Source organism: Peromyscus leucopus, chromosome 16_21 (genome assembly GCF_004664715.2).
Source record: "Peromyscus leucopus breed LL Stock chromosome 16_21, UCI_PerLeu_2.1, whole genome shotgun sequence".
Lineage (NCBI taxonomy): Eukaryota > Metazoa > Chordata > Mammalia > Rodentia > Cricetidae > Peromyscus > Peromyscus leucopus.
The window spans coordinates 35,841,491-35,860,367 of record NC_051084.1 but is presented as its reverse complement, the minus strand read 5'-3'; the positions used below and the strand labels follow the sequence as shown (position 1 = coordinate 35,860,367).

General features: G+C 52.6%; 1 protein-coding gene across 6 annotated transcripts; it reads right to left on the bottom strand.

Annotated features, from left to right (window-relative positions):
• Positions 1–3,493: 3,493 nt before the first annotated feature.
• Tbata (thymus, brain and testes associated) lies at positions 3,494–18,826 on the bottom strand. 6 transcript variants are annotated; one of them, XM_037199920.1, is made up of 11 exons: positions 18,712–18,824; positions 18,069–18,209; positions 16,368–16,536; positions 14,857–15,086; positions 12,170–12,325; positions 11,265–11,380; positions 8,779–8,955; positions 6,894–6,975; positions 6,004–6,145; positions 4,626–4,678; positions 3,494–3,747 (listed from the first exon to the last, which is right to left on the bottom strand). In XM_037199920.1, the coding sequence occupies exons 3-11, from the start codon at positions 16,412–16,414 to the stop codon at positions 3,662–3,664; spliced, it is 1,089 nt and encodes a 362-aa protein (XP_037055815.1). In that variant the 5' UTR covers positions 16,415–16,536; positions 18,069–18,209; positions 18,712–18,824; the 3' UTR covers positions 3,494–3,661. The 6 variants fall into 6 exon arrangements, with proteins under 6 accessions (XP_037055815.1, XP_037055812.1, XP_037055813.1 ...); XM_037199917.1 differs by having other exon boundaries at positions 16,368–16,422; positions 18,712–18,823; XM_037199918.1 differs by having other exon boundaries at positions 16,368–16,422; positions 18,069–18,205; positions 18,712–18,823.
• Positions 18,827–18,877: the final 51 nt, after the last annotated feature.

Here is an 18,877-nt window from a genome sequence, read left to right as displayed (position 1 = left end):
AAGGTAGGAAATCCTGACATGCTACATGGATGAACCTCGAAAAGTATTGTTACGTGGAGTAAGCCATCCCGAAGAGGTGCTCTAAATGAGGCATCCAGAGCCACCAAACCCTCAGAAACAAAACAAGGAACAAGGGCTGGAGTGCCTTGGAGGAGGGAAGGAGAGTTCCTGATTAATGGCAGCAGAGGTTTGGTTTTTGCACGAGGAGCCACTCTGGGAGAGGATGAGGAAGATTCCAGAGCGGCTGGAACATTATTGATGCTTCTGAGCCGTGCTCTTAAACACGGTGAGGTTTTATGTAACAAATAAGCATAAAAGTTAACACTTGGGGTTTTTTGTTTTTTGTTTTTTGTTTTTGTTTTTTGTTTTTGTTTTCTAGACAGGGTTTCTCTGTGTTGCAGCCCTGGCTGTCCTGGAACTCACTCTGTAGACCAGGCTGATCTCAAACTCAGAGATCCACCTGCCTCTGCCTCCCAGGCGCTGGGATTAAAGGCATGCGCAACCAGCACTGGGCCACGCTTGGTATTTTAATGCCTCACGTATGGGAATGAATGTGGGATAATCAAGGACATAAAGAGGCTGTGTCCAGCACTTTGTCTCCATGGAGTGCTGATGGCCGACGATAGACAGCATCCCGTGAAGTTCAGGGGTCAGCATCCTGTGATCTTCAGGGGCCAGCACAAAATTTTCCCAAGGACGGCTTATGCTTGGCCCAATGCTTGTCTTCCCCATTAGCCAGTTCTGTGCTCTGGTTGGACAGAGCTGGGCTTTCTGCAAACCTTGGAAGAGGAGGAGTGGACATCCCAGGTAGTCGCCCCCTACCCTGCAAATGGCTGAACCCATTCAACTCCAAGTGATTAAATTACAAGGGGCTCCTACCTCAAGATGAACCCATTGATGGATTCCAGTTGTTGGGAGGTGATGGGAACTTTTGGAGTTGGGGTGGGAACTTGAGGACTAGCTGGAGGGAAGTGCCCAATGGGGGAGTATGTCCCCAGAGACTACATCTGGTCCTAGGCTCCTCTCTCTCCTCCCTGCTTCTTGGCTGCAATGAGCAGCTGCCTCTACCCCATACTCCTCTTCACCATGACACTTTGTCATCATGACGTTCTGCCTCTCAGTACTATAGCAGGGTAGCCACTGGCCAGGGACTGAACCGTGAACCAAAATGAATGAGAATCCACAGTGACAGGTAATCACCCCATAGCAATACACCTTGAGAAATTAAAGAAGGGCCCACCATAGGGCCAGGGTTTTCATGCCAGCTGTGGTTTATTTTTGAAGCAGGTGTCGTCTAGGATTCTTTTCCTATGTGGATATTTTGGAGGGCACTGCTAGCGAAGGTGGGTGATGGTATTATGTCCCCTGTGCTATGAACAGAGACCTTCAGTGGGGCTCGGACCTTGATGAAACTGTGTAGTCTGGGCTGGAGAGCTTGACTGCTCCATCCATAAAACCAGGTGGCAGGAGACTGTGACACAGGTCACGACTTGTTTGACTCTCACAGATGTTATGCCAAGCAAAACAAACCTGCCACAAAGAGACAAAGAGGGTTCTTCTGGTAGATACCTAGGAACTGTTCCACTCTCAGACACAGAAAATCGGAGGGTGGTTTCCAGCAGTCAAGAAGAGGTAAATGGGGGCTTACTGTTTTGTGAGTGCTATGGTTTGAATGTTTGTCTCGCCCCGCAAAAAAAAAAAAAAAAAAAAAAAAAACCTAATATGTTGGAAAGTGGTAGTATTAGGTACTGTCTCCAGGGTGGCTGGTAGTATTAAGAAACTGGAACTTGGCCAGGTATGGTGGCTCACATTTTGTAATCCCGGCACTTGAGAGGCTGAAGCAAGAGGATTTTAAGTTCAAGGCTGTTCTGTCTGGGCTAAATGGTGAGTCCCTGGCTCAATTTGAAAACGTAGACCTTCGGAAAGGATTGGCTCATAAGGGTTCTGACTCCATGAATAGGCACCCTTACAAAAGCGCTCACCTTTTAAAGACTTATAAAAGACTGTCTTCCCATTTTGCTGTGCCTGGCATACAGAAGATACCATCTATGAGTGATAGGTTCTCATCAGACCCCAAACCTACCCGAGCCTTGACCTTGGGCTTTTTGACCTCCAGAGCTTCAGTTGTCTGTGAATTACACAATCCAGGGTATTTTTGTGGTGGTAGTAGTTCAACCAGACAAAACAAAGACCTTAGGTACAGAGTCTCACTCCTGCAAGACAGAATAGCTTCAACGACAGATGGAGTGATAGTCCCACAATAGAGGGACCACTACCCTTCCGTCTCAGTCAGTGTGCTGTTGCTGTGAGGAAACATCATGACCCCAGCAACTCTTATACAAGAAAGCATTTAGTTGGGCCTGGCTTACTGGTTTAGCCCATCGTCACAGCGGGAAGCATGGCGGCACACAGGCAGACATGGTGCTGGAGAGGTAGCTGAGAGTTCTACGTCTGGATCCACAGGCCACAGGGTGAGAGACAGACACTGACTGGGCCTAGCATAGGCTTTTGAAACCTCAGAGCCCACCCCCAGTGACACACTTCCTCCAACAAGGCCACACCTCCTAATCCGTTCGAATAGTGCCTCTCCCTAAGCATCTACCTATGTGAGCCTGTGGGGGCCATTCTTATTCAAAGCACCACACCTTCTGGGTGGCTAAGATGGTAACTTGCCTGGTATGTTTGGCCTTATTTTCCAAAGATGGAGGAGGTCAATGTGGAAGCAACTAGTGACCGGGTGACAATAAAGCCAGAGAGGCAGTGACGGGCACAGCTGTCACTTATGTTGCCCCTGGGGGGAAAAATATAAACCAGCAGGATGGCTAAGGGCCTTAAGAATGGGTGCTTTAAGCCGGGCGTTGGTGGCGCACGCCTTTAATCCCAGCACTCGGGAGGCAGAGCCAGGCGGATCTCTGTGAGTTCGAGGCCAGCCTGGGCTACCAAGTGAGCTCCAGGAAAGGCGCAAAGCTACACAGAGAAACCCTGCCTCGGAAAACCAAAAAAAAAAAAAAAAAAAAAAAAAAAAAAAAAAGAATGGGTGCTTTAATAGTGAAAGCAGCAGCCAGGCATGGTGACCGTGATAGTAGATGTGAGTTGTCAGTTTGACAGGATCTAGAAACAGCGGTTCTCAACCTTCCTACTGCTGCGACCCCTTAGTACCATTCCCCACATTGTGGTGACCCCTCCCCCCAACCATAAAGTTACTTTCGATGCTACTTCATCAATGTAATTTTGCTACTGTTATGAAAATGTAAATGTCTGATACATGGCCTCCTAGAGGGGTCGTGACCCAGAGGTTGAGGACCTCTGATCTAGACTCCCCCCCCTCCCCGCCCCCCTACGAGACAGGCCTCTGAGCATGCCGGCGGGAGAGTAGCTTGATTACATTAACTGATGGGAAGACCCTTGCTGACTGTGAATGGTACCCCGGGCTTCCTCCATGGGAGGGCGTTCCACTCTTCTAGAGTAAAGCATCTAAACACAGACACTCCTGTGGGAGGGTAGAACTGTCCTCATCCGGGGAAGGCAGCACTTTATTTAGTAGAGTGTGGCTGGAGACCAGGGGCTGGTGTTGACATAGTGAGACAGGAGCCCCACCCTTCATAAGCTTAGAAGCTGCCTTTGAGCTAGGCAGACATCTCAATGCTCTGGGCTGTGCTTCTCAGCTCTCGGCCTTTGTCTTGGTCGTTTTCTCCTCCGAGTCCTCGTCGGAATGCACGCGGAGGACTTGGGCTTTGCCCACGAACTCTGGAGGACGGGAGAGGCAGTGGCAAGAGACCGGAGAGCAGATAGGGAGGTAGGCCAGCTTTGCCTTCGGTTCAGTGGGGGAACTGGGACAAGCTGACTCACTTCTGTGAGCCATACCGATCCCCGATCCTTTCTTATCTGGATACCAAACCCAAGTCAAGCACCTCCTGCGTGCTAGACACTCTGCTGGGCCCTTGGGAGGGCCACACAGCCTGACAAGGGAGAATCCTGGCCACTGTTGACAATTTTCTCTCCCCTCCAGCTGCGCACCCCCCCCCCCCCCCCCCGTCTAAGATACCATGCCCACTGCAGGGGCCTCCTCTCTGGGCTCCTTTGTCCCTTTTTGCCAATACCACCTCCATCCATGCCATGTATAGTGACCACGGGGACATACCACATCCTGCTCATAACCTCCAGAGTGTCCTACACTCTTCAAAAGGCTGGTCCTGTCTTGTCTTACCTCATACTGCTACCCCCCACCCAGAGGGCCCGAATACCCTGGCCAGTGTGTTCTTCCATCAGTATACCAGGCGAGGGGAGCTCTACTTGAAGACTCTCCCTGGGCATTCCCAGGTGGAAGCTTCTGTGGCTCAGGATAGGGAGCGCCCCCCCCTTCCCACCCCCACCCCCCAAAATTAACTTGCTGTCCTCCTGTGGGTTCTGTCCTTTATATACACTTCCTCTCTAAGATGTAAGCCCCGATGACATAGGACCTTGTCCCAATTCCTCCCGCGTGACTCCCCAGAGCCCGACACATAGTAAGTACACAATAAATGTTTGCTGCATGAAGAAGCGACCCAGCTTCCTTGGGCAGGAATCCAGCCAGAGCTGGCCTCCGTGTGCCTGCAGAATCAATAATTCCCTTTGAGGGCTCTTACCTGGTTTTTCTGCCTTGGATAAAGGTGGTGTCTTTGTCTTCTTCAGGGACGGACTATAAACAAATACAAAAGACAGGCTTGGGAGGCCAAGTCGAAAGGTGGTAGGTTGGTTAGGCGTTGGGAGGTTGGCATAGGTGTGGTCAACCACCAGCTCCCAGAAGAGGCGAGACACCCCCTCCTGAAGAGCTGGTGCAGGACTGTCCTCAGATGGACCCAGACAGTCTCCCTGCACCTCCAAAGCAGGAACCAGACAGCTCTGATTCTTTGTCTGCTGTAGCCAAGGGGAACCAAGATCCTCTTGTCTGGGATAGCCAGGGCTGAGGCCTTTCTCACAGCTCCTTGCCTGTCAAGCTGGTTCTGGACAAGGGACTAGGGATCTTCTACCTTGTGTGATCTGTAAGCTACTATTGCCCTTCACACACACACACACACACACACACACACACACACACACACACACACACACCGTTATTTCCCCTCCAGCTCCAGCAGGGAGCTTTAGAGAGGGGTGAAGAGGCTGGCGTGGGGTCTCTCGTCTGAGCCCAGTAATGCTAGCCTCTCTGTTGAGCTCATCTTCACTGGCACGTTTATTATGTTGCAGCACTAGGAAATGAACCCAAGGCCTGGACAACTGTCTACCAATGAACCCCAAGCCCTTGGTCTTCCTTTCTTCTCTCAAAAAGTAAAAGAAAACCAACTCTAGGGCTGGAGCAAGAACCTATGATGCCCTAGGGCTGAAGTTGGAGCTCAGTTGGTAGAAGGGTTGCCTACCATGGGTGAAGCTCTGGGTTCCAGCCTCAGCACTGGTTAAACAGGATATGGTGGTATACTCCTGTAAGCCCAGCACTCAGGAGGCAGAGGCAAGAGGGTTGAGGTCAAGGTCATCTTCAGATACAAAGCAGGCTTGAGGCCAGCCTGATCCACAAAGCAACCACCCACCAAAATATGCCTCCTCCAAACCTAAGGCATTTCCTCAACCATGCCCCAGTACCCCAAAATTTAGTTCCTACAGTCTGCTCATTCCCGGCCACCAGGCCTGGGCGCCTCCCACCTCCTGAGAAGACCTTTTCCCAGCCTTTCAACTTTTCGGTTTCCAGTCCTCAGTGTACGGCTGGGGAGATGGCTAAGCACTTGAGGCATTGGCTGTGCAAGCGTGTGAGATCCTGCACCCACATGCATGTTCTCCACCCTACTCCTGGAAGCAGGATCTCTCAACTGCCTCCAAAGCACACCGATACACCTAGTCTAGCGTTCTTCAAGGATCCCGCCTTCCTTTCCCAATGCTGTAGTGCTGGAATTACAGGGGGTCACTCAGCCAGGGAAGGCAGATGCTGACCGCCAGGGCGTGGTTCTGGGAACAGAAGGGCCCTGAGCCCACCTGTAGGTTGTCTGTTGTGTCTCTTGAGGTTCTTGAAGCTCTTGGAGTTGACTCAAGAGATTTTCTTCTGGGAGGGAAGGGAGGGGCTGGGGGATTAACTGAGCCACAGCTGTCTGCAGAAGTCCCAGTGCCAGGTCTTTCTCTGAAAGCAGCAGAGGGCACGTATGTCCTCAGCCCTGCCCCTTTCCTGCCTCATGCAGCTAGTCCCAACCCTGACGAAGGACAGCTTCCTCTAATCATCCTACACTTCCTCATAGGTTCCCCAGTGCCAAGGAAGGTCCCCCCCCACAGTGCTTGTAGCTCTGTGTGCAGAGCCCTCCGCCCTAGTCACTCTCTCCTACCAGAAAAGCCCGTATACACTTTGGTTGTGGCCCCTTCCACCTGCTCCCACCTCCCTTCCTGGCTACTCCAGGGCCACATTTGGAAATCTCCTGGGATTTACCCTCCTCCCCCACCCCTCCAATGCCTCCTTCCTCCAGTGAGCTTAGTCCCTGGGGATTCAGCCTCTCCCCCTCCCCTCACTGTTCCAAAGTGGATGTGTAACTTTGGGCTCTGTACCAAGCCTGTGTGTTCTTGAATTTACATCATCGTGCATGTTTCCTACAGCAGCTAGGAGGGGCTGGGCCTGCTAGGGACAGTCTTTGGCTGTTTTCCTCACCCAGACACCTATGCCTGAGGTCAGTACTCAAGAGGGGTCCCCTCCGAGGAACAGAGCCACAGGAATGCTGCCGAGAAGTAGGGGGTGAGGGAGGGGTGGTGCTGGGAAGTCTTTGGGGTGCTTTGGGACTCCCAAGAGTGACATCTGTCCTGCGGGATCAGGAACAAGGGCAAGATCTTGGCAGCACCCCGCACGCCCATATAGAGAGGGCCACATTATGGTGTGTCCTCACCCTTTGGTGGAGCGTAGAGCAGCCAGAACTGGATAGCGTGTAGGGAATCTGTTTGTAGAATCTGACAAAGAAGTTCCAAGATCTGTGGGAAAGAGGACAGGCCATGGTCAGTGGGGGTCCCTGTCATACTCTAGCACACAGAAGTTCCAGCAAATGTGGGTTCAGGGAACAGCAGCCTCCTCCCCTTGACGTGTGGTCCCTGGGTCACATGCTTGGCTAAACTGGCTCCCCCTAAAGGTTCATCCATGGGACCTAATACTTGGAGAAGAGGGGGGACTTTTTTCTCACAATTGTCCTTAGGATTCCTGCTGGGCAGGTAAAGAATGTGAGGCCTTGAGAAAGGAAGGCATCCAGCGGGGGATTAGGACAGAATCAAGCCTCCGATATCAGAGATATCAGACCGGTTAGACCTCTCAGCCCCATAGTCTCCACTGGGCTGGTTGGAACCTAGGGCCCCTCACTGGGACCGCAAAATCAGAGCTGGCCAGTCATCTCCTCAGAGACGCACCGAATCCTGCATGCTGGTATCTTTTGGGTGGTGATTTGGGGTACCCCATGGGCCTCCCCACCCAGGAGCTCCAAGAATCTGGAGATGTTAGCCAGGAGGTAGGGGATTCGCTGTAGGCCGCCTGCTGGCCAGAGTGGGCGGTTCCTGCCAAGTGCCTAGTGAGGGGCTCCGTCCAGTGAAGTAGCCTGGACTCTTGGCTCCTAGCTGCCTCCTCAGCCAGTGGCTTCCCCTGTCTCCTCCAGTCAAGCAGCCGCAGTATAGGGTCCATCTGTGTCCTGGATGTGCTCTGGGGACTTCCTAGGCCAGGTTGCAGGTGGTGGCTGTAGCTATGGAAGGCTGGACCTGTCGTGGGGGGTGGAGCTCTGGGAGTCCTAGGAAAGTAGGGTTCCCTTAGCCCTTTCCAATCAGCCTTCCCAAGGACCTGGAGGGGCCTATCAGACCCTGGCAGGCCCACCTTATCCTCGGTGGAATAGGAACTGGATTGGGCTTCTCCCTCAGGCCGGTACCTGCTAGATGCCCACCCTAGCCTCCCTGCTTACAGCACCCACCCTGAAACTGGCCTTTGGGCCCTTCCTTCCCCATTCTTCCAATGCTCCTTACCTGCCCTGGGACCCCTCCCCACGGGACCTGAGAACCTAACTCCAGATGCGGTGAGGCTGCCCTATGGTGGAGAAAGTACCAATTCTAGCCCGGCTAGGCTAGTCATCCGTTGTGGGACCCAGCCACAGAACATCACCCTCCCCCAAAAAAAAGCCTAAACCTCTTCATCTGCTGAATGGGGATCCTGAGATCTGTCTGGTCTACCCATGTTGCTGGACTCCACCGTTCAGCAAGAGGTGGCGACACTTTGGCTCTGAGGGGCGGGCACTCATGCATTTTTTTTCCCCACAGGGATCGCCAATGGCCCTCATCCCCTGTCACACAGTGGGGGGCTCATTTCAAGCCTTGAGGAGGAAAGGAGCATAGGAAGCCGAGTCCAGGCTAGCCTTGCAGGCTGTGGCTTGAGAATGCTCTGGGCAGGCCCGCCCCTCCCAGCTTCTCGGTCCCTGCGCAGCTTTCTCAGAACAGCGGATGTTGACGCTGGAAAGGCGCTTCGGTGGTAATGCAGTGGTCACATGCACATGCTCCCAAATTGCCCAATGACCCCTGAGAGAAGACTTACGCAGAGAGGGTCAGGATGATAACCGGTTGTCTAGAGGCAGAGAAGCTCAGAGCCCAGGACACTGACTCCTGGGGCATGGTCTTTGTGGTCTTACAGTCTTAGGGGGCAGTGTCTCTGGAGAAGCCGCCCTAAGGCAGGCCAGAAGGCTGGCTTGGAAGGCCTGGGAACCTAGAGGCTGAGACCACTGCAGCCCCTGCCTCCAGAGTGGGGCTTACCAGCAGGTCCTGGTCCTGCAGAATGGAGGCTTGGACTCCTCCATCTCTGCCAGAAGAGTGGCCCCGCTGCCCCTGGTGGCCACGGCGGCCGAGGGCTTGGCTGGAAGCTGGAATAAGCCTACCGGTCTCAGCTGAGTACTTTGCCCCCTGCTCCCTCAGAGGAGGCTCTTCCTTCTGCTGGAAGGAAGGTGATAAGACAGTCTAGGGGCTGGTGAGAGTGGGAGAAGCCAGGGGGAAGAGGTGAAGTAGAGGCCAGGCCACACCAGATACTGCCTCCCCCAAACCCCAGCAGGGACCTAGGATGCTATCAAGCCAGCTCCACCCTGTCTCAGGTCCTCCTTCATTGGCCCTGGCTCCTCCTGCATCCTAACTCAGCATCCCAGGGTTGAACACAGATGCCCCTGGTGGTCTTTGTTGTCCTCCAGAGGCAGATCCTCTTCCAAACACCAGAGGTATGGAAGTAGTGTCCTGTGCCAAGGCCCCTGTGTCGACCCTGATTCCTACCTCCACTGCTCCTATGTCTGAGGTCTATTCTTTTTTTTTTTTTTAAAGATTTATTAATTTATTATGTATACAGTATTCTTCCTGCATGTGCCCCTGCATGCCAGAAGAGGGCATCAGATCTCATTATAAGTGGTTGTGTGCCACCATGTGGTTGCTGGGAATTGAACTCAGGACCTCTGGAAGAGCAGTCGGTGCTCTTAACCACTGAGCAGTCTCTCCAGCCCTGAGGTCTGTTCTTCACAGCTTAACATCCTTTCTTCTCCATGCCCTGCCTCTGTGCTTGTGTGTGCATGTGTTTTTGCATTTTCATGTGTATACAGGTACACATGTGTGCTCAAGTGTGAATGTGTGTGCAGAGAGGGCAGAGGTCAAGAGTCATTCCTCATCCTCCCCCCCCCCCAAAAACAAGGTCCCTCACTAACCTGGAAATCGCTTGTCTCTGCTTCCCTAGAGTAAAGATTACAAGCATGCATCACTATGCTAGACTTTTTTTTTTTTTTTTTTTTTTTTTAAGATTTATTTAGGAGTATTTGCCTGCATGTATGGATGTGTGTAGTGTCCTTTGTTGATGCCCTGGAACTGGAATTACAAATGGTTGTGAGCCACCGTGTGCATTCTGGAAACTGAATCAGAATCCTCGGTAAGAGCAGACAGCACTCTTAAGTGGCTGGAGAGCCATCTCTCCAGCACACCCCCACCTTCAGGCTTTTTAAACATGAGTTTTGAGGAGTGAACTCAGGTCTTCAGACTTGTAAGGCAAGTGCTCTCTACATAGACCTGGCTGTGTTATAACTCACTATGTAGACCAGGCTGGTTTCAAACTCACAAACTCACAGATTTGAGTACCTCTATCTCCTGAGAGATTAAGTGTAATAAGTGTGTGCTCCGTCATGCTTATAAGGTAAGTACCTCTCTCTCTCTCTCTCTCTCCTTCCTTCCTTCGATCCTTCTTCTTCCTCCTTCTTCTTTTCCTTCTTCTTTTTCTTCCTCTTCCTCTTCCTCCTCCTCCTCTTCTTCCTCCTTCCTCCTCCTCCTCTTCTTCCTTCTCTCTGTCTCTCTCCCTCTTTCCATTTCTTTTTTTGTCAAGTGATTTCTGAATGAGCTGCTTTCCCAGCCCTTGACACCCTTTCTCTGCCTCGGGAGATCTCTGGGGACAGGGAAGGCTTAGAGCCTCCTGTCCATGTAATTCCAGCTAAAGCATGTACCTCCACTGTTTTTTTTTTTTTTTCCGGGGGGTGGGTGGTGGTTTTGTTTTTACTTTGCTTTTATTTAGTTTGAGACAAAACCTCAGTAAGCAGCACTGACAGGCCTGGAACTTGCTGTGTGAAGCAGGCTCGCCATAAACTTGCAGTCATCCTCCTGCCTCTGTCTCCCTAATGCTTAGATTAGAGATGTCATCACCATAGCCATTTTCCTCCACATTTTCAAGAAAACAAGCCCTGGACAGTTAGCTGAGATATCCTGAGCACCCTAATGAGCAAACAGGGACTGGAAGCCATATCCTGACCTCTACACCTGGATTACCCCAAACATACTCCATTACAAAGGTCTGTCCCCAGACCACCTGCCTTTGCCACTTTGTCCCTGAAGGGCACCTGGGAGCTCATCCCCATTCTGTCTGAAAACCTCCAACGATTCTCCACTCCCGATGAGGTTGGATGCTAACCTGTGTGGGGAAGTCAGGAAGAAATTCTTCCTCCCCCCATTCAAAGTCTGCCTCCTCCTCGCCTCTCCATCACTACCCACTTCTACCCAGTGCTCCAGGCTCTGTTCTTTAGACATGTCCTAAAGTGGGCCAGAGGGCCTCTGCTCAGACGTCTTCCCCATAAGCAGCTATGGATGACCCTAGAGGGTGCTTTGGGAGGGACCCGTCTTGCATTTCTCTGCTAGGTGTGGTTTTGTGTTTCTCTGACCTTCACTGTCACCGCTGTCCCTGAGGAGGCCCCCTCCCATGCCCACAGCAGAGCTTTGGAGGGACTCACGAAGGCTTTCTTTCCAGGCTCGATCCTTTGCTCGGCACCAGGCTCATTGGTCCTTGGCTCGATCTCCTTAGTAAATGCTCGGGAAGCTAGGTCCTTTAGATTCTTCTGCCAGGTGTCTGAGAGGACAGGACAAGATCTTGGAGGCCCTATTGGCCCTCTCTGTGTCGCCAGGACTGGGATGGAGGGAAAGGTTCTAGGCGGAAGTGCCCCCTCCATTTGGCAAGCCTTTTTGCCCCGGGAGAAGCATTAGAAACCACATGGGAAAAGGATTGCTGATGTTGACAGCCTCCTTGAGTCCCCTCTGGGGGATGCTGGAGGACGTTAGGCTACTGGGTCTAAATGCAAGCGGTTTGATCTGGCTTCCCTTCCCTTTTAGATGCCCGGAGCCAACACTGAGATTCCGGAAAGATGCCATGCCTGTTATCAAGACGTTGAACCACTCTCTAGACAGGTATAGTGTTCCACAGCCAGCCCTCACACGTCTCTGCCCTGCACTGGCTGTTACCCTGTCTGACAGGGTTTCTACCACACCCCATTCTCCTGACTCTCCCAAACCCTAGCAGCAGAAAAGCAGGGCTTGACCTCCCAAGTCCCTCCTCCACTGCAGAGGGAGGTCCCGATAAACTACTGCCTGAGTGTACATGTCACTCTTATCTCTAGCTCCAAGTCACATGACTGTGTCCAAAATCAGCTGACTCCTGCTCTTTGTTACAATCCAAGCACGTGCACCTTTTGGGGGTTAGGGTCTGGGGGAATAACACATGAGATTGGTTCAGGAAATGAGGGGAAAGGGGGAACCCTGAATAAAGAGCATTGGACCTTTCCTTCTCAGGCCCCTGCCCAACCCACATGCATTGGGAGAGGTTATGAGCCCCCAGGTAGAAGGGTGTGGCCAAAGTACCCACCAGAAGAAAGCTGGGGGTTCCGATTGGACTGTGGGTCCCCAATGGGGTCAGAGATGGTGGGCATCGCCATCAGACAACCAGATAAGAGCGCAGACTGAGTCAAGGGTGCCAAAGAGAACTCGTCCCTGACCACGCAGACGGGCTTCCCGGTGAAATCTGCAGAGAAGATGAGATCTGTGGTTTGGGAGGCCTGGTAGACACCCAGGGGCTCCAGGGGGCTGGAAAGAGGTGGTGAGGAGCAGGGAGCCCCTCAGGTCCTCCTCTTCCTGTTACCACAAGCTCATATCATCAGAGCCAAAAACCTAGACCAGCAACCACTGCCACTCTACTCATGGGCACTGCCCATGGAGTCACCAGTGAGTTGGGCAGAGGTAAGACAGAGTCACGCCTTCGAGAGACCTCCTAAGGTCCTTCTGGCTTCCTGTGAGAGGTCAATGAATTGTAGGTGGATTAAAGAAGACAACTATGAGGACCAGGGAGACAGTTCAGTTGGTAAGTTCTTTCTTTGCCTTGAAAACAAGAGGATTTGAGTTCAATACCTAGACTCATGTTGTTGTTGTTTTTAAAGCTGGCTGAGTGAGTAAAATCTCAGGCCATGCACATGTGAGGATCTGAGTTTGAATCCCCAGGACCCACATAAAAGTCAGAGGAGCAGTGTGAGCGAGCATCTGTAATCTAGTGTATGGGGAGATGGGGGGTAGAGAGAGAGTATCCAGGAAGCTTGCTGGCCAGCTAGCCTGGCTTAGAGAGTGGAAAAACAAAGATACTCTGTATCAAACAAGGTGGAAGGCAAGGACTGGCCCCTGAGGCTTGTCCTCTGACCTTCACACAAGTACCTTGGCATAGGTACATGCACATTCATAGCATGAATGCGCATACACACATATACACACAAAGCCAAGACATGTGTGCGCACCTATGTGTGTGTGTGTCTGTTTGTCTGTGTCTGTGTGTCTACCCATGTATGTTCATGTGTGTGCAGGTGAGGCCAGATAACAACCTTGGCTGCTCCCCAGGCACCATTGACCTTGTTTTAGCTGAGATAGCCTTCATTGGCCAGCAGCTCACCATTGACCTTGTTTTTAACTGAGACAGAGCCTTCATTGGCCAGCAGCTCACCCATCGACCTTGTTTTTAGCTGAGACAGAGCCTTCATTGGCCAGCAGCTCACCCATTTCGCTAGGATGGCGGGTCCCCGAGCACTAGGGAGCCTCCCGTCTCCACTTCTCCAGTGCTCAGATTGCAAGCGTAGGTCACCACGCTTGGCTAGGCCTTTGCGGCTTTGGTCCCAGGATCCTCACTCTACTGGCTTCTCCGGGCTCTCTGGCTTCTCCTCATCTTCTCTAATGTGGCCTAATCTTCTCAACCTCTTAATCCAAAGCTCTGCCCTCGTGTCTTCACAGTGCGTTGTTTCTTCTCAAGTGGCTCTCACAGTGGTATCTCCCCAGCCTGTTCCTGGCTGTTTCCTCTACCCGTGGCCCCTCCTCACCTCTATCCCCTCCTCCGCTGACCCTTGATGGCTTCTTGGAACTCTGGTTCTCTAGTTGCTCAAGGCGACCATTAAGGAATGGCATCCATGCCTCTCTGCCCCATACTCCACCTTCAGCCAATGGTCAAGTCCTAGACTTGTACCTCTAGACTAGAGCTGTAGAATCTTCTTCCATCAAGGCCAGCAGGACCTTGCTCAAATACCTCTGACGGTCACTTCTGCGCTATCACCCTCCCCACGGCCCCACTTGATTCAGTGAAGTGATGACTATCATGAATTTCAGACAGAATCTCACTCAGCGGCTCAGGCTAGGCAGGACCTCTTAGGTAGACCAGGGTGGCCTTAAACTTGTGGCGATCCTTCTGCCTCTGCATTCCAAATGCCAGGGTTATAGGCGTACACACCGTGTCAAGCTGAAGCGCCTTGAGACAGTACCAGCGGCCTGCAGGGTCCACCTGACCCAGCTCCAGTGCCTCTCTGAAACATCTGTCTCTTCCCTTCCACTTCTCACCCTGATGCAGACACCCCAGGGGCTCTCCTGCTCTACCTCCAACAGAGCTGGGGCCCTTGTGTCCGTCTGCAGGACATCCTCGTGCTGGATTGATTTGTGCTCATGGCTCCCACCCTGACTTCCTTTAGGCTTTCTCAGTATCGTGCCATTGACGAGGACTCTGGCCACAGACCTTTGGAAAGTGGCCGTCTCCTCCCTGCCGCCTGACCGTGACATCTACTCTATGTCTCCTCCTTCCCAGCTAGCTGGGTGTCAGCTCCAGGACAGCAGGGACGGTAGTCTGTTCTGCCTGTCGTCATGTCCTCGGAGTCCAGACAAGGGTCCTCCTCTAGCTCACACCCTGTAAATGCTGCCGATGGGTGGGTGGGTGGGTGACCAAAGGGACGGAGCAGCATGAGTTGGAGGTCAGAGCAGAGTTCTGAGGTGGGACGTGCATCCCTCTCTCTGACTCAGAGGGAGGGAGATTCTGGAGGGAACCTCTGATGTCGTGTCCCGTCGTCCCCCCCCCCCCCCCCCCCACGCAGCCTCCACATTCCTCCAAGCCTCCAGCCCTTGGGATACCCGGCAGGCCCCATGCTCTCTAGGCTCTGCCTGGAAATGGGGTAAGAACGCATGACTCTATACCAGATCTCATAGAGACCCACTTCTGCAGGGCCCCAGAGCCAGATCCTGCCCACTTGGCCCTACCTTGGATGTGCGTCACACGCTGTGGTTGGGGGTGGTGTCGAGAGAAGAAGGAATGGTGGCTGAGACGTCCAAAGCGATAGGCACTGGGCGTTTGGGGCTTGGGGATCTTCAGCTCCTCTTGGATCAACTCAAAATCCACGATGCCTGGGACCATAGGTTCTTTCTGGAACCCAGCATCCCCGTGGCTCCTTGAAAAGTGCTCTGGCTTCTTCTCGGGCTCTGGCTTTGGACTGAAAGGGATGGTTAAAGAGAACTGAACGGTGTTTTCCTCTGGCTCACCAGGCCTCAGGACTCAAGTGCCTATCATGGAGCCCAAGTCCCAGAGGCCGAAATCTGCCTTCATGACACCCGCACCACCCTATGGCCCCCAAAGCTTGGTTGCCCCAGAATCCTTCCCCAGTGATGCCATCTGGTCCCAGTGAGCCTCTGTCTTCCTAAGATGCCTTGGTAGGGAGCTGGGGTTCATCTGTCACAGAGCAGATGGAACCTCCCAGGATCCCCGCTTTCTTCCTGAGACCACATCTAAAACTAGAAAGAGAAGCCTCAGACCCACCTAGTCACCACACTCCTAGGATGAACCAAAAGCCCCTTAGATTATATATATATACACGCTCTGGGAACAGAGGCTGGCCCTATTAGAGGCCTCTCCCCAAACCAAAATTTTGGCAACCCCAAGAGGCCAGCTTGGGGAGGCTGTCACCCTCCCCTGTGCCATTCTTATCTTAGACTCAGCCCCCAGGGGTCAGAACTAGAGCCAAGGCCAGGGCAGTCCCAGCGAGTCCTGTCACCCCGTGGTCCCTCCCAGAAGACGCGGAGCCGACGCCACAGACACAGAGAGAGAAGCGTCCCGCTCTTGTCTCGTTGGCCTAGGCTGGAGACCAGGTGTCTCAGGTTCCCAGCACCCCCCCTCCCCACCCCCAGGATCAGAGGATGCTTAGTCTCTGTCCCTGAAGGCAAGGAGGAGGTCAGCCTAGGTCCAAAGGTATCCCAGGAGGGCCTGCTGCACCACCTGCCTGGTGGCTTTCTGCACTTCCCTCTCCTGATGGCCCTGGCTGCAGGGAGGTCCCTTGGTCCAGCGGAGGTGGGCTGGGAATACGCTAAACAAGGCATGCCTCCCCTGATTCCTGGGAGGATGTCGCTGGGAGGGCCCCTGAGTATCCTGTTCCAGGCTCCTTTCAGCTCTAGGCCATCTGGGATTTAAGGAAATACAAGCAAACGTCTCTGAAAGGGCAGTTAGTAGACTCCTCGACCCCCAAATCAGGGAAGTCACTGGAAACTCTGAGCACCTGTGCTCCTGTCCTGCCTCCTCCTAGTATGCATTTCAGAGTCCTGTGCAAACTCAGGCCGTGGTGCATGGCATTCCAAGGTGGTGGTGGTGGGGGCTTTCCTGGAGCTTGGACCCCAGTTTACCAAGTTCCTCCAAGGCTACCTCTGTCTTCTATCCTGCCTCATCTCCCCTTTGGGCGCCCCTCCCCCACCCCTTCCTGGCCCGTGAGCATTCAGGGCCTCACCTCTCTAGCAGGTGCTCGGCCAACTGGGTTTTCACCTCCGTGTTCATCACAGGGTCTGCGATGAGAGAGATAAATTAGGCTAGAATCCTAATGCCAGGGTCCTCGATGGGTGGCACAGCTCTGGTGGCCTGGTGGCCTGGTGGCGGGTGCATAAACTGGAACAGACAGTCTGAGGGGGAGAAGGGGACAGCATGTGGTAAAACTGAACGTTGTCTCACCCGGTAGTTTCTCTCCCAGACGTAAGAAAAACTCCTGCAGCTGTGCCGCATGGTTTATCTGTGAGAGCAGTGCTATTCGGAGGGTCCAAAGCAGCGGGGGTGGGGTGGGGGTGGGTATGTGGGGGGGATGGGGGTGGGGGGGGAGGGAAACAATGGCATCACATATATCTGGAAACATGAGTAAGCCTGGGCTATATTCAGACCATGGAGCTTTTAGATTGCTGTGAGAAGCAATGAACCATAGTGTCAGAGCACGGATAAATCTTAAACATAGTGCTTAACATGGTTTAGAAAAACCATATAGGGCAATGGTTCTCAACCCGTGGGTCCCAACCCCTTTGGGGGGGTCAAAGGACCCTTTCACAGGGGTCGCATATCAGATATTTACATACGATTTATAATAGTAGCATAATTACAGTTATGAAGTAGCCACAAAATAATTTTATGGTGGGGGGGTCCCCACAGCGTGAGGGTCTGTATTAAAGGGTCACAGCATTAGGAAGGTTGGGAATCACTGATACAGGGTCTCACTATTGTAGCCCTAGTTGGCCTAGAACTCGATCTGTAGGCCAGGCCAGCCTTGGCCTCAAACTCACAGAGAGTGAGTCTGATCCATCTGCCTCTGACTTCAGAGTGCTGGAATGAAAGGCATCCGTCACCCGCCCCCCCCCCCCATGCCCAGCTTGGAAATACTTTTGAAAAGTCAAAGTTCACAGGGCCAGCGAGATGGCCCAGCAGGTTGAGGCAAGTGTCACCAAGTCTGAGTTTAATCCCTGCAACCCACGCGATGAAAGAAGAAAACCAACCAACGCCTACAGTGGAGGAGGCTGCTAATTGCCTCTACACGCGCGCACACACACACACACACACACACACACACACACACACACACACACACCTGTACATACCATTTCTTGGCAAACAGAATTATCACAAACATGAGGCCAGACAATAAAACAACTAAGGAAATTCCCCTAGTGGCCCTTTTGAGTAGGACGAGGAGGAGAGGGGTACACAGGAGATGTGTGGGTGGTACATTTACTACAGTTCAGTGCACTAGTAAGTAAGCCAATTAAAGGAAATGGGTGAGAGGTGACCGATGTCGAAACCAGGCATTGTGATTAAGCCGGACGGTGGTGGCGCACGCCTTTAATCCCAGCACTCGGGAGGCAGAGGCAGGTGGATCTCTGTGAGTTCGAGGCCAGCCTGGGCTACAGAGCGAGTTACAGGTGCTAAAGCTACACAGAGAAACCCTGTCTCAGAAAAAAAAAAAAAATGTGATTCAGTCTGTAAACCCGATGCAAGTGTAAGGGACAGAACGGAGTGCATTCTGAGGAAGACCCTCGGGATCACAGATCTGCAAGGTTCTCTGTGAGGCCTCAGTACCACCTCCATCTGGTTAGTATATGAAGGTTTTGCCTCATTTGAGGCTGCGCAGGCAAGGACTAGCTAGCATCTAGCATCTGACCTACGGGCTCCTGACCTTTTGTCTAAAAACAGTGAGCAGGGCTCCCTCTTCAGGAAGCTTCAGGCAGGTATCATCGATGGCAAGGGCTGGGTTCTCCTAGTGCTTAGATGCTTCATGCTTGAAGACAGGGCATCTGGAAGTCCCTCTTCCACCTGCCTACGGGAAAAGGTGCTCTTTAGAGTGGAAACTCTCCAATGATTTTTGACCATCACAACATCAAGAAATCCATTTTTTCCTCAGGTCTCAGTATGTGTTTACGTGTGTGTGCGCGCAATGGACATGAGAGTACTCTGAAGCAGTATCTACACATGTGATGTGCATGGATACTTGTGTCTTGTGGGTGTTTTTTGTTTGTTTTTGTTTTTGTTTTTGCTTTATGAGTGTTAGACATGACCCGTTAAAAGCTCCAATGAGTTTATGAATCATCACCCCACACTAGAGGGGTCAGTAGGGACCTAGCAGGAGAGACAGGTGAGGTCACCGTAGCCCATCGCTGCCCTCCCCTGCCTCTGACCATGGGCTCCTTGAGAGTCAGGTACAAGAGATCTGAAGAGAGCCACCAACCCAACCACAGGATGCCCTCTTATCCCCCCCCCCATTCCTTTGTCGTCACCTGGAGCCAGAGTCTACTTCATTTCCTGCCCTCCAGAGGACTTACCGGGAAGATGTCCACTACAGCATATGAGCAGAAGCCCCTGGTGCCTGACCAGAATGGAGAAGAAGACTAATCAAGGGTAAGGCTTGTCGGAACTGTGCGCAAACCTTTGTGACTGCTGAGCCCAGTGGTTGCTAGGTTACCCCTTCCCCACAACTCCAGAACATAG